The sequence below is a fragment of the Myxocyprinus asiaticus genome, chromosome 17 (assembly GCF_019703515.2).
Source record: "Myxocyprinus asiaticus isolate MX2 ecotype Aquarium Trade chromosome 17, UBuf_Myxa_2, whole genome shotgun sequence".
Taxonomy (NCBI): Eukaryota; Metazoa; Chordata; class Actinopteri; order Cypriniformes; family Catostomidae; genus Myxocyprinus; species Myxocyprinus asiaticus.
In genome coordinates, this window is record NC_059360.1 from 24,321,571 (window position 1) to 24,339,866 (window position 18,296).

The 18,296-nt window shown below is 36.8% G+C and overlaps 1 protein-coding gene across 2 annotated transcripts in view; it reads left to right on the forward strand.

The window, feature by feature from the left end:
• itsn2b (intersectin 2b) overlaps positions 1–18,296 on the forward strand; it is a 53,872-nt gene that overhangs the window by 31,934 nt on the left and 3,642 nt on the right. For both annotated transcript variants that reach the window (XM_051723372.1, XM_051723373.1), the window contains 14 exons: positions 1,169–1,335; positions 1,446–1,491; positions 2,534–2,655; positions 2,748–2,844; positions 2,928–3,122; positions 6,230–6,351; positions 13,267–13,373; positions 13,471–13,654; positions 14,253–14,351; positions 14,455–14,622; positions 16,221–16,433; positions 16,570–16,691; positions 17,940–18,022; positions 18,206–18,289. In XM_051723372.1, coding sequence (XP_051579332.1) covers positions 1,169–1,335; positions 1,446–1,491; positions 2,534–2,655; positions 2,748–2,844; positions 2,928–3,122; positions 6,230–6,351; positions 13,267–13,373; positions 13,471–13,654; positions 14,253–14,351; positions 14,455–14,622; positions 16,221–16,433; positions 16,570–16,691; positions 17,940–18,022; positions 18,206–18,289 — 1,809 coding nt within the window. The remainder of the gene's footprint in view (positions 1–1,168; positions 1,336–1,445; positions 1,492–2,533; positions 2,656–2,747; positions 2,845–2,927; positions 3,123–6,229; positions 6,352–13,266; positions 13,374–13,470; positions 13,655–14,252; positions 14,352–14,454; positions 14,623–16,220; positions 16,434–16,569; positions 16,692–17,939; positions 18,023–18,205; positions 18,290–18,296) is intronic.

Genomic DNA, 18,296 nt, shown 5'->3' on the forward strand with positions numbered 1-18,296 from the left:
AAAACATTCTTTTCCAGTATCTGTGGGAAATCAGCTGTCTGTTAGTGTTGTACCTCTGTTATGACACATCACAGACAGGGTTCCCACCTGTCCTGGAAAATCTGGAATTTTTCAATGCAGTTTTCCAGTCATGGAAAAGTCATGGAAAATTAGAAAAATACCTAAATGTCCTTGAAAATAATAATTTGTCCTGGAAAATATTTTTGTACAATAGAACTGTTTGACTGTGTTGCTAACAAGGTTTTTGTTACATGCACTAAACATGGTAACGATTGGGACTTGAAATAGTCAAATACACATTCTTATCGTTTTGTCACTGCCGGCAGCTGTGCATTGTGAAACAATGAACGAATCCCTATCACATACTTTCTCTGTCATCTGCTGTCATCTCTGTTTTGCTTCGATGAAATTGTTTAAGGATTGATATATTTCAAAATACGATTTTTTTTCAACCACAGTAAACTTTAGACAACAATGACGGTCGGACCACTGATTTTGTTTTTTTATTAAACAAATTTACACCCCAAGTTGATAGCGTGGTGATTCTGCCTTTACACCTCGGGATGTGAATTAATTTTCAATAATTAAATGATCGGAGTCCGCTTATACTGCAGTTACCACATGTGGTATGTGGAAAACACAGATGGAATCACAAAATCTAGTCATAAACAATAAATAAATAAATAAATAAATAAATAAATATATAAATTATCTGCAAGTGATACGTGCTTCAAAATGAATGTGTGAACCCGGCCGCTCATACACCGAAAACACCTCATGATCATTACGCGCATTCTTGCGTGTGTGAGATGACAGAAATCAAAACACTCTGAACTGCGCAGCACATACAGTCTATGTATTTATTTAAATTATATCTTTGCAGGGATTAATATTCACACTTGTCCATGTAGCAAACTCCTTATCTGGAGGTGAGAATCTAACATCAAAAACACACAGAAACGCCAAAATAAAAGCTCGATTTAAATGGACGCATGTATTTTGGCTTAAATATCACACTCATTGGGCACATAAAAAGTCCTGGAAATGTTCTGGAAAATTGTACCTTGAGAAGAGTGGGAACCCTGACTAAATAATCTCTGGACATCAGAACTGTCCTTCAGTTAATACTCTCCACAGCTGAGTCTGTCTGTAATGTGTTTTTCACCAGAGTATGTGGCACTCTACACTTATGAGAGCCCAGAGCCTGGAGACCTGACCTTCACTGAGGGAGACACCATCCTGGTGACGGAGAGAGAGGGGGAGTGGTGGAGAGGGAGCATAGGAGACCGATCGGGAGTCTTCCCCTCCAATTACGTCAAGCCAAAGGAGACTGATGTAATTAATTTGATATATTTACAGATTTTTACATTTATGGATATAGACACTTATAATATTGTCTGTGTGGTTTCATTTGAGGTGTTAGAACTTGTCTGTTTTCTCATTAGAATTTAAGTCTCTCTGGTAAACCTGGAACTCCCGGGAAGAAGCCAGGTAAGGAACGGTGTCATGAAGCTGTTTGACAAGATTAAATAATTGGAATAATTAGAGCCGTCAAAATTAACACGTTAACACATGCGATTAATTAAAGTTTAACACACATTTTCCATTAATTCAGCATTAACCAGCATAAACACTTGATGCAAGGGCGAAACCTTTGCAATGTGTCCGCCCGGAGTCATTACACTGACGCACACACCACAAATACACACAGCAGTGATTCAGTGTCAGTGATAAAGTGATGGGAAAAGGAGCTCTTAATGCTATTTGTTGTACAAAACAAGCCTATATGGAAGTTGTGACAGAAATCAAGTATTTATTAGCCTAAGTAAGGCACATTTTATAAACCACAGAGGCACGGCAAGTCTTAACTATAACCAAAACGCAGAATGAGACGCTTTTGTCTGAAAGTGCTTTTCATGTGGATTTCAAAGCAGCTCTTGACACTGGCGCTGACACCCTGATGTGAATCATGACCGCGGCTTCACGATTGTTGTAACAAAGTGGATAGCCACAGTCTGCCGGCTAAATAACATTGTGGAGGATGAGTTTGAACAGATTTAATGCCTGTTGCAATGAATTTGGAACCTATGTGGGAAACTTGTTCTTTCAATTAGTCAGCCTCCCACTTAGACTTTGGGAAACGTTTAATGTTACTTGAATTGGTGATATTTTACTACATTTCTGTTTTTATTAACATTTTCCAAACAACGCCTTCCACATTATAAAGCATTATATTGTTACATATTGTTTTGTTGTCTTTCATAAGAAGGAAATAAATGCATTTTGACAGGAAACGTATATTTACAGTCAAATTTAAGCACTTTCAAAATCTGTGATTTAATCGCAATTAACTACAAACAATTATGCGATTTAATCACGATTAAAAAATTTAATCAACTGACAGCACTAGTAATATTACACAACTTCAATTTGCATTTAACTATAAAATTATTTAGGAAATTAGATTTTTCATTATAGATATCTCAATACAGATGTAAAGTGTTATATTGTGTGCATATTATCTTGTTTGTAGAAGTGGCTCAGGTGAGCACTGAGTACACAGCTGCAGGTGCAGAGCAGTTGAATCTGGCCCCAGGCCAGCTCATCCTCATTCTCAACAAGAACCCCTCTGGCTGGTGGCTTGGTGAGCTGCAGGTGAGTGAGCTGTTAAACAACCCTCATGTCGTTCCAAACCCGTATGACTTTCTATCTTATGCAGAACACAAACATTTCTGGTTGTTTTTCAGGCCAGGGGGAAGAAGCGTCAGAAGGGCTGGTTCCCTGCATCGCACGTCAAGCTGTTAGGCTCAAACAGCGGCAAATCCACACCTGCGCCTGCGGCCGGTAACAAACGGAACACATACCCAGGGTTTATTATTTCTCTGTTAATCTCTCCTCATTGGTTTCTCCGTCCTTCCTCACCCTAGTTGGCCAAGTCATCGCCATATACGATTACACAGCAGCGAACGAGGATGAGCTGAGCTTCTCCAAGAGTCAAGTTATCAATGTGCTGGACAAAAGTAATCCTGATTGGTGGAAAGGAGAACTCAATGGAGTCACGGGATTAATACCGACCAACTATGTGAAAATGACCACCTCAGATTTTGACCCCAGTCAACAGTGTAAGTAGAGCCCCATGAACACACCTGTCTATTTTTGCTATTTTCTCTTTAAGTTTTTGATTTGCCTTGGCAACAGTAACTTATATAAGACTCTTGTTTGGCTTCTAATCATGAACTATGCACAGACTAGTTTATTATGAAAGTTAACTTAGTTTGAGATTATTCTTAAAATCCTTTGTTACACTTAATGGTGCTTATGAGCTTGTTTTCTTTTGATGTGAAATTAGTATATGACAAGGGTTTATGTATTTATGACATAGTGTATTACAATTTCATTATTAAAGATGTTTTTATCCAGCTTTAAATATTTTAGTGTAATTATCAACATGAAGTATTTGCCCTTTTGGTTTTATTTTTTTTATTTTTATTTTTTTATTGTTTTGTTTTTTTGTGGGTTTTCATAGAAAAGAGATTTTTTTTTCCAGTGTTGATCAGGATATAATCCTAATGTTAGACTATTCCCTTCCTCCATATTGAGCCACACTTTCAGCTCTCTTTCTCTCATTTGTGTTTCTCCGTAGGGTGTTAACACCTTCCCTTCGACCCATGAGAGACCCACTATCCCCCTCTCACAGGGGAGGTGCTACCGCTGAAACTAGCATTTACTTACCCAATCCCCCTCCTCTAACTCTCCTTATCAATTAATGCTGTTTTTCAGTAGTTTCAAACTACAACAAGGTTTATTTTGGTTGACTGGTAATATAGATCTTAAAGGGATAGTTCACTCAAAAATGATTTCTGTCATCATTTACTTACCCTCATGTTGTTCCAAACCCATATGACTTGCTTTCTGATGTTAGCCAGAATGCCAGCCTCAGTCAAAGGAAAAAGAAGCAATGAAAGTGAATGGCTACCTCTCCTTTTGTGGTCCACTGAAGAAAGAAAGTCATATTTTCATTTTTGGGTGAACTAACCTTCTTTGACTAATTATTGCAGGGGGGTAGTGAGTCTTTCTGTGGTTTTCCATTTGGGCCCTGTCTTACTAGTGTTTCACTTGCTTAAAGTTGCTTAATGAAGGATAACATTTTTTAATATTGTCATTTTGGAAAGGTGGGACTGCAGAGTAAAATTGTTGGCCCTCATTTGAGTCATTTTAAGGAATGTGCTGCTCTGTGCTTACTAAGTGTGAAACTGCCTCAGAAAGGTAGTGTAGGCCATCACAATTAGAAAGTTAATTCATGTGGCTGTGATTGTTATAATGCAGCTTCAAGGTGTGCATTTCTAGTCTTTGGTTGTTGAAAGCACTTTTAACCTTTTAAAGAACAAATAATTGTCATTTATATTAAGGTAGTTTTACCCCAAATCTTTAGATGGTTTTAAATCCCACTTTAAATCTGGGGTTTTGCTTCCATTTATATTTGATTGTATTCGGTTTGTTTGTTCAGTAGTTTCAATTTGAATAAAAATGTATCAACAACAAAATGGACAGACGGCTTGTTTTACCAATTCCTGTCTGTGGTGTATTTAGAAATATGGTTCATGACTTCCTTAAGCTAAAATGCTGCTATTTTAAACACAAAGCTTTGCCTTAGGTGGTATTGTTACATATTTACTGCGTTTTATGCCTTGTTTGTGCATGACTCGCTTCTGTATTAACAGATTTGTTAATATTATATGGGAAACTATGTGAAAAGTTGTTGAAGTTGTGGATGTTGTTAATAATCCTAAAATATCTCAAATACTTTTAATCCTGTACATTCAGTATATATTTGATGGAAGAAATCAAGACATTAAAGTCTTTTTGAAAAAACAAACTTCAGCTCAGTTTTGATTTTTTTTTTATGCAACAGTGTCAATATTTTAATATTTTCACAACATTAAAGGAATATTCCAGGTTCAATACAAGTTAAGTTCAATCAACAGCATTTATTTTGATTAGCACAGAAATACATTTTGACTCATCTCTCCTTTTCTTTTACAAAGCACAAATCTGTGTTCCAGTGAGGCACTTACAATGGAAGTGAATGGGGCCAATCCGTAAATGTTAAAATATTCACTATTTCAAAAGTATAGCCACAAGACATAAACAATATGCATGTTGTCATGATTTTAATGTGGAAAAAATTGCTTACTGACCTTTTCTGAATAAAATTAGTCAATTTTACATTTCGTTGCCATGACAATGAAATGTCAACAAACCCTAAAATAACTGTAAAAATGACGATTTAAACAACTTTACAGCTCAAATAATACGAGTTTTAACAGAAGAATTAATGTAAGTGCTTTTATAAAATTATAAGCTTCACATTTCTGCCATTAAACCCTCCAAAAATTGGCCCCATTCACTTCCATTGTAAGTGCCTCACTGTTACCTTAATTTTTTTGATTTTTTTAAAAAAAAGAAAAGGAGTGACGAGTCGAAATTTATTTTTGTTGTAATAGATTTTATGCCACAAACGCTGTTGATTGAGCTTTGATTGAGAATATTCCTTTAAAACGTACTTCCAGATACATAATTGTAAAACATATAGCCCAGAAATATGTCCCATTTAATAAGATACAATAAAAAATAGCTTCTTTTTTTTTATTGTGATTATTATTATTACAACTTAAGTTAAAGGTAGAAAATTTGCCTTTCTATAGTATCTCATAAATTAAACGTCAGTACTGACAGTATTATTCTAGCTAATCTTTTGTCATCTAGTTACTGATATCCTGTTGCCGTGTTATGGGTGAAAACAGATTGAATAATCTTACTAGCATGCTTGCAGTGTACATCACAGTAATTAAGTGGACACAGTTTACAAAGCGAAAATGAGCGATCATTCAGGGGGTAAACTGCTGTTTTTATGGCTATGGGAAATGGAGTGATGAAGGCACCACCAAAGACTCTGGATCCCCGGATGGTCAAATTGGCAGGCCATCGGCAGGTAAGGCTTCACGTCGGAGCGTATTGGAGTGCCCTCAACACACTGCAACTAACATATTCCTGCTTGGTTTTAATGTGTTTTGAGTGTGATTGAAGTAAGATTAATTGTGCACAAAGGTGTGCAGGAGTAAACTGAGGGATCTCACTGAGCCATGAATCTGTGCGTGTTTAAAGCGGGTGTGTTGTGTTTATGGGCTTCATGTGGCTGGGTGAGTTCACCTGTACCGTCTTCTTATAGGGTGTGCTGACCTGAGCACTCTGGATTCAATGAGCCCTCAGGAGAGAAAACGGCAAGGTTACATCCATGAGCTCATTGAGACAGAGGAGAAATACATGGAAGACCTGCAGCTGGTCCTGGAGGTACACAAGCAAAGATCACCTATTTCACATATACATTTATTCATTTAGCCGACACATTTTTTTTAAAGTAACTTAGAAATGAGCAAAAACACAAGCAAGTCATTGTAAACGAGTCAATGTTAGTGGTGCCGCAATTCTAAAAAGAGTAAAACAAAATAGTACTAAGCAAGAGCAGTGTAATTGGGTAATTGACAAATACAGGTGCATCTCAATAAATTAGAATGTCGTGGAAAAGTTCATTTATTTCAGTAATTCAACTCAAATTGTGAAACTCGTGTATTAAATAAATTCAATGCACACAGACTGAAGTAGTTTAAGTCTTTGGTTCTTTTAATTGTGATGATTTTGGCTCACATTTAACAAAAACCCACCAATTCACTATCTCAAAAAATTTGAATATGGTGAAATGCCAATCAGCTAATCAACTCAAAACACCTGCAAAGGTTTCCTGAGCCTTCAAAATGGTCTCTCAGTTTGGTTCACTAGGCTACACAATCATGGGGAAGACTGCTGATCTGACAGTTGTCCAGAAGACAATCATTGACACCCTTCACAAGGAGGGTAAGCCACAAACATTCATTGCCAAAGAAGCTGGCTGTTCACAGAGTGCTGTATCCAAGCATGTTAACAGAAAGTTGAGTGGAAGGAAAAAGTGTGGAAGAAAAAGATGCACAACCAACCGAGAGAACCGCAGCCTTATGATTGTCAAGCAAAATCGATTCAAGAATTTGGGTGAACTTCACAAGGAATTGACTGAGGCTGGGGTCAAGGTATTAAGAGCCACCACACACAGACGTGTCAAGGAATTTGGCTACAGTTGTCGTATTCCTCTTGTTAAGCCACTCCTGAACCACAGACAATGTCAGAGGCGTCTTACCTGGGCTAAGGAGAAGAAGAACTGGACTGTTGCCCAGTGTTCCAAAGTCCTCTTTTCGGATGAGAGCAAGTTTTGTATTTCATTTGGAAACCAAGGTCCTAGAGTCTGGAGGAAGGGTGGATAAGCTCATAGCCCAAGTTGCTTGAAGTCCAGTGTTAAGTTTCCACAGTCTGTGATGATTTGGGGTGCAATGTCATCTGCTGGTGTTGGTCATTATGTTTTTTGAAAACCAAAGTCACTGCACCCGTTTACCAAGAAATTTTGGAGCACTTCATGCTTCCTTCTGCTGACCAGCTTTTTAAAGATGCTGATTTCATTTTCCAGCAGGATTTGGCACCTGCCCACACTGCCAAAAGCACCAAAATTTGGTTAAATGACCATGGTGTTGGTGTGCTTGACTGGCCAGCAAACTCACCAGACCTGAACCCCATAGAGAATCTATGGGGTATTGTCAAGAGGAAAATGAGAAACAAGAGACCAAAAAATGCAGATGAGCTGAAGGCCACTGTCAAAGAAACCTGGGCTTCCATACCACCTCAGCAGTGCCACAAACTGATCACCTCCATGCCACGCCGAATTGAGGCAGTAATTAAAGCAAAAGGAGCCCCTACCAAGTATTGAGTACATATACAGTAAATGAACATACTTTCGAGAAGGCCAACAATTCACTAAAAAAAATTTTTTTATTGGTCTTATGATGTATTCTAATTTTTTGAGATAGTGAATTGGTGGGTTTTTGTTAAATGTGAGCCAAAATCATCACAATTAAAAGAATCAAAGACTTAAACTACTTAAGTCTGTGTGCACTGAATTTATTTAATACACGAGTTTCACAATTTGAGTTGAATTACTGAAATAAATGAACTTTTCCACAACATTCTAATTTATTGAGATGCACCTGTATTGTTAGTTCTCCCACGGTCATTTTTAAATAAGGATTTTCAGTGCTGGAAAAGTCATGGAAATCGGTATAATCTTAAAAAGTCATGGAAGTTCCTATATTGAATATTTATTTCCGTCCAGAGTTGCATTCATTTTTGGCCGAGATCTTGTATTGATGACAGGAGAGTAGAATCACTCTGTAAAGTCTTCTCCAGCACATCCCAAAGACTTTCAATGGTGTTAAGTTCAGGACTCTGTGGTGGCCAATTCATGTGTGAAAATAATTCCTCATGTTTTCTGAACCAATCTTTCACAATTTGAGCCCGATGAATCTTGGCATTGTCGTCATGGAATATGCCCGTACCATCAGGGAAGAAAAAATCCATTGATGGGATAACCTGGTCATTCAGTACATTCAGGTACTCAGCTGATTTCATTTTATTGCCGCATAACTTTGCTGAGCTTAGACCTGACCAATTGAAGCAACCCCAGATCATAACACTGCCTCCAGAGGCTTGTACAGTGGGCACTATGCATGACGGGTGCATCGCTTCATGAGCTTCCCTTCTTACCCTGACGTGCCCATCACTTTGGAATAGGGTAAATCAGGACTCATCAGACCACATTACCTTTTTCCATTGCTCCACAGTCCAATCTTTATGCTCCCTAGCAAACTGAAGTCATTTTTTCAAATTAGCCTCACTAACAAGTGGCTTTCTTGTGGCCACACAGGTGTTTAGTCCCAATCCTGTAAATTCTCGTCACATTGTGCATGTGGAAATGCTTTTACTTTCACTATTAAACATAGCCGTGAGTTCTACTGTTGACTTTTTATGATGTGACTTGAAGCATTTAGTGATCTCTGATCACGATCATTCAAGATTTTTTTCTTCTGCGAAGCTGACAGTTCACCACTATCCTTCCAGGTTTTAATAATGTGTTGGACAGTTCTTAACCCAATTCCAGTGATTTCAGTAATCTGCTTAGTAGTTTTCTTTGCTTGATCCGAGTCAATAATTTGCCCCTTCTGAAACACAGTAACATCTTTTCCATGACCATGGTATACGTCTTCCGACATGGTTGTTTAAGAAATGAGAAGCTACACACTGCATCAGTTAGGGTTAAAAGAATTGTTGTCAGCTAAAACATATTAATCACTGCAATAATGATCCAATCATAGACTCTGCTTATTTAAATCCAAATGGCAACTTTTTTTGTTTGGGCGAGGCAGTGTATAACCTAACCTTTTATTAAATAATATGAAATGGTTTGACACTATATTGTTTTAAAAAAAAATCATATATATATATATATATATATATATATATATATACAGTTGCAATAAAAATTATTCAACCCCCCTGACCAGCAATACGTTCTGGTGATGTGAATTAAAACATATCAACTAAAACCTCAGTAAACAGTCAAAGTAAGTTTTTAATATATTTGAGTGATTTTGAGAACAAAGAGTTCAGTTTACCCAAATTTTAAAATAAAAAATAACTAATTCTCTCCACAAATGTTATGTCAAAATTATTCAACCCCCAAAGTCAATCATTTGTGGAGCATCCTTCATCCTTAATAACAGCAAATAAATGTTTCAGGTAAGTGTTCTCGGGTTTCAGACACCTCTCTATTAGAATTTTTACACATTTCTCATGAGCAAAAGCTTCCAGCTCATTGACATTTTTGGTTTCTGTGCTGCCACTGCTTCCTTGAAATCCCAACACTACCAGTCAAACGTTTTGGAACACTTGACTGAAATGTTTCTCATGATCTTAAAAATATTTTGATCTGAAGGCGTATGCTTAAATGTTTGAAATTAGTTTTGTAGACAAAAATATAATTGTGCCAACATATTAATTTATTTCATTATAAAACTAAAATATAATAAAAAAATAAATAAAAAATGTTTTGAAATTGATGACTTGGACCAAATAATAAAGAAAAACAGCCAGTAAGTGCCCAACATAGATGGGAACTCCTTCAATACTGTTTAAAATGTATCCCAGGGTGATACCTCAAGAAGTTGGTTGAGAAAATGTCAAGAGTACTTGTCTGCAAATTCTAGGCAAAGGGTGACTACTTTGAAGATGCTAAAATATAACACAGTTTTGATTTATTTTGGATTTTGTTTCGTCACAACACAATTCCCATAGTTCCATTTATGTTATTCCATCGTTTTAATGACTTTACTATTATTCTAGAATGTGAAAAAAAATATAAAAATAAAATAAAATAAATATATATATATATATATATATATATATATATATATATATATATATATATATATATATATATATATATATAATAAAGAATGAGTAAGTGACCCCAAACTTTTGATCGGTTTTGTGTGTGTGTATATATATATATATATATATATATATATATATATATATATATATATATATATATATATATATATATATATATATATATACATACACACACACACACACACACACACACACACACACAGATGTATCACCCCCTACATCTGTACACCACTTCTATGACATTTACAGTTATTTATGTGTTAATTGTGTTTTCTCAGGTCAAACATTAGTGCAAGGCCTAACAAGTGTGCAAAAAAGCTAAGCAAAATAAATGTCAAGAATTTAAATAATTTTTAAAGATTGTTTGTCACTTGGCATTAGTGTTAAAAACTTTCAGAGTTCAGAGGAAGAAGATACTGCTCAAATAAGCATATAGTCATTTTCCCACAATGTTGAAAAAGTCATTAATTTACATTTTAATTGTCATTTTCATTTAAATATGTAATTGGTGTTACATTGTTTAATGTTCATGTGAAAGATTTAATGGTAGGATTTATTTATTTTAGTCTGATCAGTGGTGTGTTTTTGTTATGCTATTGACACATCTTAAAAAATATATATATTTTAAGAGAGTTTGTCACTGGTGTTACATTTATCACTGGTGTTTATTCAACAATAAAATGAATAACAGCAGTCAAGTTGTTCTTTTTTAATAAAAATATTCAAATGAGCTCATAAAAACTGAAAAAGGAATAATAATTTTATAAAATGATAATTATACGAGATATGTTGTTTAACATGGTTTTAGATAAAGTATATCATGTCACACTGCAGGACACTGCTTGATATTTTATGCCAACTACCCAATGGACCCACGTCGCAAACTGAGGCATTTCCGCCTTATTTAGCAGCATAAATCTAGCACAAATATATATAAACAGTTGTGCTCAAAATTTTGCATACCCTTGGAGAATTGGTAATATATGTACCATTTTTAAAGACAACATGAGTGAGCAGGCAAAACACATTTCTTTTATTTCTTATGGGATTCATATTCAACTGTAGGTTATAACAGAATGGCACAATCATAAAACAAAACATGGCAACAAAGAAAAAAATTAAATGACCCCTGTTCAAAAGTCTGCATACCCTTAGTTCTTAACACTGTGTATTGCCCCCTTTAGCATCAATGACAGCGTGCAGTCTTTTGTAATAGTTGTCTATGTGGCCCCAAATTCTTGCAGGTGGTATAGCTGCCCATTCGCCTTGGCAAAATGCCTCCAGGTCATGCAAAGTCTTTGGTCGTCTTGCATGAACTGCACGTTTGAGATCTCCCCAGAGTGGCTCGATGATATTAAGGTCAGGAGACTGTGATGGCCACTCCAGATCCTTCACCTTTTTCTGCTGTAACCACTGGAGGGTCAACTTGGCCTTGTGCTTAGGGTCATTGTCGTGCTGGAAAGTCCCATGTGCAGCTTTCGTGCAGAAGAATGCAAATTGTCTGCCAGTATTTTCTAATAATATGCTGCATTCATCTTGCCATCAATTTTCATAAGATTCCCCATGCCTTTAGAGCTCACACCCCCCCAAAACATCAGTGAGCCACCACCATGCTTCACAGAGGGGATGGTATTCTTTTCACTATAGGCCTTGTTGACCCCTCTCCAAACATAGCGCTTATGGTTGTGACCATAAAGCTCTATTTTGGTCTCGTCACTCCAAATTACCGTGTGCCAGAAGCTGTGAGGCGTGACAAGGTGTCGTTGGGCATATTGTAACCGGGCTTTTTTGTGGCATTGGTGCAGTAAAAGCTTCTTTCTGGCAACATGACCATGCAGCTCATTTTTATTCAAGTATCGTCATATTGTGCTCCTTGAAACAACCACACCGTCTTTTTCCAGAGCAGCCTGTATTTCTCCTGAGGTTACCTGTGGGTTTTTCTTTGTATCCCGAACAATTCTTCTGGCAGTTGTGGCTGAAATCTTTTTTGGTCTACCTGACCGTGGCTTGGTATCAAGAGATCCCTGAATTTTCCACTTCTTAATAAGTGATTGAACAGTACTGACTGGCATTTTCAAGGCTTTGGATATCTTTTTATATCCTTTTCCATCTTTATAAAGTTCCATTACCTTGTTACGCAGGTCTTTTGACAGTTCTTTTCTGCTCCCCATGGCGCAGTATCTAGCCTGCTCAGTACATCCAAGTAAGAGCTAACAAACTCATTGGCTATTAATACACAGACACTAATTGCAATTTAAAAAGCCACAGGTGTGTGAAATTAGTCTTTAATTGCCATTTAAACCTGTGTGTGTGTCACCTTGTGTGTCTGTAACAAGGCCAAACATTCAAGGGTATGCAAACTTTTGATCAGGGCCATTTGGGTGATTTCTGTTATCATTATGATTTAAAAAGGAACCAAACAACAATGTGATAATAAATGGCTTCATATGATCACTATCCTTAAATAAAAGACACTATCCTTTTTTGGCATGATCAGTCATATTTTCAAAATCAATGCCAAAATTTCACAATTTCTGCCAGGGTATGCAAACTTTTGAGCACAACTGTATATATTGTAGTGTAAAATTATAACATTATTCTTGTGTTATATTACCCTGGCATTAATTAAAAAAAACAAACAAACAAACTAATCAACACTGCTGTAATGGGGTTTCAAATATAGCTGTAGAGATAGTGACAGGAAATTTGTCATTTTCTCTTTTGGCTGCTGTAATTCACAACTCTCTATTTTTGCCTAATTTGGAAAGTCGTGGAAACATAATAGAGGATAACATTCTAACATTTTTGACCATATCTGATTAAACAAATTGTTCTGACGTGAAAAATGAGATTTACTTCCTTATTGTCTCCTTTAAGGTCTTTCACAAGCCCATGTCTGAGTCAGGTCATCTCACTGACGCTGAAATGAATATGATTTTCGTCAACTGGAGGGAACTTATCCAGTGCAACACCAAGATACTGAAGTACATGAAGTTTACATTGAAAATATTTTACTTTTTCCAGTGGGCACAAGTAATTAAGTATCTGCAACAAACTTATGGATGATGTGTATATTATCAGAGCCCTGAAGGCAAGGAAGAAGTCTGGGGGAGAGAAAATGCCCGTTCACATGATTGGGGACATCCTGGCTTCTGAGCTCTCACACATGCAGGCCTACATCCGCTTCTGCAGCTGCCAGCTGAATGGTGCCACACTGCTGCAGCAGAGAACCGATCAGGAGCCAGACTTCAAAACCTTCCTAAAGGTAGCAGCACATACACCAGTCTTTGTAAAAAAAAATAAAATAAAAACACACACACACAAAAACTACCTAAAGTAAAAAGTGCACTAAGTAATTCTGAATTTGTTTAACTTGCCCTGTCCATTATGTCAGTGGAAATGTGCTATTTGCATTCAATAATTATTGGAAAAGTATGATAACAGCTGATTACCCAGAAACAATAAGCATAATTTAGTAGTATGCTGCTGGTTATGTTATCTTAAACTGTCTGCCTCTTTGAGGCAGCCCATTTCCATCCAAAATAAATCAGCTTGTATCAGGCTACTTATATGACTGGACTTTTATTCTGATGTACTGTAAGTGTGAGTGTTTGTGTTTTTAGACATTTAAAACACTCTGCTATTAATTTAACAATATCCTATTCATTTATTTAGGAATACAACTTTTTTTACTACAGAAAAAAAAAAAAAAAATACTGAGTGCCCCTTTATAATGGGCATTGTCCTAAAAATTTTGCTTAATTTAGATAACTTTGGAAAGAATGTAAGCAGGAAGCAAAATTTCAGAGGAAGTGTCAGTTCTTGGTCAAAATGTTAATCTGACTATTATAATATATTTTCAGAAAATTGCCACAGACTACCGTTGTAAAGGAATGCCTTTGTCCAGCTTTTTGCTTAAACCTATGCAAAGGATCACCCGCTACCCTCTTCATATTAAAAATGTGAGTGTTGTAAAAAATAACTGGATGATTGACTTGCTTTCTTAATTTCAAGTTTGCAATAACCAGTTTTTGTTCACCTGTATGCATGTGTGTATGTGTCCAGATCCTGGAAAGTACTCCAGAGAGTCATGTGGATAATGTTCAGCTGCAAGAGGCTTTGGAGAAGGCAGAGTTGCTGTGCTCTCAGGTGAATGAGGGAGTCAGGGAGAAGGAGAACTCTGACAGATTGGAGTGGATCCAATCCCATGTGCAGTGTGAAGGCATCTCTGAGGTAAGAAATGACTTATGTGGCACGCATGAAATGTACTGCTCAAAAAATGCTTCACAAGATCAATCATGTGCTTTTGCTTTTATTTTTTTTAAAAATGCACAAAGAAGGAAAGTTTTGTACTTTAAAGGTGCAGTATGTAAGATTCAGAAACCCTTGTTATTAATGACACCTGTGGCCGTTAAATGAACTGCAGCCAGCTACCTGTTGCTCGTGCTCGTGCACACACTCCATAGGGACTCGAGCATCGGCCAAAACAATGACGTAACGTACAAAGAGACTGAACATGATTCATTGACATTATGCTGACAGATGATGTAGCATAATTAAAATTACACAGTTATGATTGTTTTATTACAAACTTTGAAACTGTATATTGTATTTGACTCTCCAGTGCTGGAACAGGGCTAAAACAAAGTGTGGATATAGGTCTGAATATGTGAGACTGTAGTTTGAAGTAATCACTTTTCTTTGCATGATACATTGACTGCATTTATACAATAGCCTATGTCGGCGGTAGCTAGCTAGCCAGCTTTATCAGTAGCTGTTAGCTAAATTTGGAGGATGATGACAGTAGCTGTTTATAAAATAGGCTGTACATTATAAATATGTTGACACAATTCAATATTGATGTGATTCCATCACAATTGTCATTTTGATATATCGATGCGCTGTTGTTTTATAATATATATAGCATATATTTTCTGTTTAACCAAGTTACGTTACACTAATGAATGGGTATTTTTGCATTATCTTGAACATTGTCTAGCATTCATTTCATGTGTTATTGTAGTTTACCTTGCTGAATAATTACAGATTAACATTGATTATGACAGTTACTGTGCAGGCAAGATTAAGTTAGCTACAATTACACAGATCAATCCTTATGGCACTATATTTCACATGCTTTGCGGTTATGTAAGCTTACCTGTCCAATAAGAAAATGCCAATTCAGGGTCGGTTTTGATCCCCAAAACTGAACGAAGGTCCCTCCAGGAATCAAATGCCCTGCCAATGTTCACTCTAGTTTTCGCTCGACCACGATCACGTTCACGCTTAGCCAGATGGGATTCAGTAGATAAATGTTTTTGTTTTTTGTTTGTTTTTTTGTTTGTTTGTTTGTTTGTTTTTTGGCTTACTCTGAGTTTGTGTAGGAGTCGGTGATGTGCTGGGAGCCGGACGTTTGCTGGATTCCATCTATAAGATAACGTTAAGTAGTGTTGCATTTTGTCGTCGCTGTTGAATAGCGGAAGAGAAGCACTGAGGCAAGTCTTACGTGAGCGTGCATAAACGTCACATCCTTTGGATTTTCCCAGCAAAAGCGACCCGCTCCCTTCACATGAAAATCAGTCTACAGACTTTAATAGGCAACCTAGGAAGTCCGGGATGGGCTAATTTTTTAAGTTGCGTTACAAGCCGTTCACACATTGGCAAAAAAAGGCGACTATTACATGAAAATTGTTACATATTGCACCTTTAATAATTGCGTATCTGATTTAATACTCAGCTGATATTGCAGTCAGTCTGTCATCAGTGTCTTTTTCTTCCACATATAATACTGTGAAGGTAAAAATAAACAAATTACTCTTTCACTTGACTAGAATCTAACCTTCAACTCTCTGACCAACTGCATGGGTCCTCGTAAATTGCTGCACAGTGGGAAGCTGTTCAAGACCAAGAGCAATAAGGAGTTATACGCTTTTCTGTTTAACGACTTTATGCTGTTCACCCAAGCTGTCAGGCAGTTCACCTCCTCAGGAACGGACAAGCTCTTCAACACCAAGTCCAATACTCAATACAAGATGTACAAGATGGTAGGTTTCAACACCTCTCTATATAGGGAGTATTAATTTTTCTAATGTTAAACCTTTGCTCCTAACTACCTTTAGTTGGGAAAATAATGCTCAGTAGAGGAAATTGTATAATGATATATTTGGTTATTGTTTCCAGCCTGTGTTTCTTAATGAAGTTCTGGTGAAGCTTCCGTCTGATCCATCCAGTGATGAGCCTGTCTTCCACATTTCCCACATAGATCGTGTCTACACCCTAAAAACCGAGAATATTAATGAGAGGTCAGTATCAGCTGTTGTTCTTTATCAGCTTTATCAGGAAGGTACTGTTTTTACTAGATACATTGGATGTTATCTGAACCGCTAATGGAATGTTATCAGCACGTTGTAATGTAAGGGACAAACCGGCAGCCTTTCATACTGCTGAAATGCCACTGCAATTGGAACTGACAGATGGAATTGTATTACAGTGGCAAGAAAAATTATGTGAACCCTTTGGAATTAGCTGGTTTTCTGCATTAATTGGTCATAAAATGTGATCTCATTTTCATCAAAGTCACAAGTATAGACAAACACAATGTGCTTAAGCTAATAACACAGCTTAAGTTCTTCCCAAACAATTCAACCTTAGTTTCATCAGTCAACAAAACATTTTCCCAGTAACGTTGTGGAGTTTCAAGGTGGTCTTTGGTAAACTTCAGGAGCGCAGCAATGTTTTTGTTGGAAAGCAGCGGCTTCTTGGTGACCTGCCATGTTTTCCATATTGTAGTCTCATGAACAGAAATGTTCAATTCAAATTCAAATGATTCAGTTCAAATGATTCCTTCAAGTCTTTAATTGTCACTCTAGGGTTCTTTTTTACCTCTTTGAGCATTCTGCGGTGTGCCTTTTGAGTCACCTTTGCTGGATGGCCACTTCTAGGGAGAGTAGCCACAGTACTAAATTGCCTCCATTTATTGACAGTTTGTCAAATGGGCAATTTGTAACTCTTTCCAGATTTATGCAAAGCAAAAATTCTTGATTTTAGGTCTGCTGACTTCTGAGATCTCTTTTTTTACGAGGCATGGTCCACATCAGCGGATGCTTCTTGTAAATAGCAAACTCAAAATGTTTGAGTGCTTTTTATAAGTCAAAGTTGCTCTGACCCACACCTCCGATCTCGTTTCATTAATTGGATGCCAGGTTTGCCAACCTCTGACTCTAATTAGCTTTGTTGAGGCTGTTAGCCTAGGGGTTCACATACTTTTTTCCAACCTACACTGTGAATTTTTGAATGATGTACAAGAACAATACAATAATTTGTGTTATTAGTTTAAAAAGATTGTGTTTGTTCATTATTGAAACTTTGAATGATCAAAAAAATATATACATAAATGCAGGTAATTCCAAAGGGGTCACATACTTTTCTTGCCACTGTATATGTAAATGTACCATACCCATACAAATAAATTTGCCTCGACAGGCATCACATGCTTATTATGGGTTTCATTATGTAACAAAATGTTTAACGTGTGTCTGATGTCCTGCTAGGACTGCATGGATTCACAAGATCAAAGCAGCATCAGAAGAATTCTTAGAGACGGAGAAGAAGAAGCGGGACAGGGCCTATCTATGTAATTCCCTTCTGCCACTAAATATTACTGACACCTTCCCTATCTACTTTTAATTAATTTCTAATTAATTGACTCTATTTAGGCTCCTGATGAGACTACTGTACATACAATGTCTTGTCATGCTGTTTTAAAACATCTATGGACAAATATTGGCTAATCTGTCTTTTCTGCTCCCTTGTACAGCTCGCTCAATGAAGGCAAGTGGAATTGGTCGCCTGCTTGTCACCATCTTGGAGGCAACAGAGCTGAAGTCCTCCAAACCAAATGGTGAGTG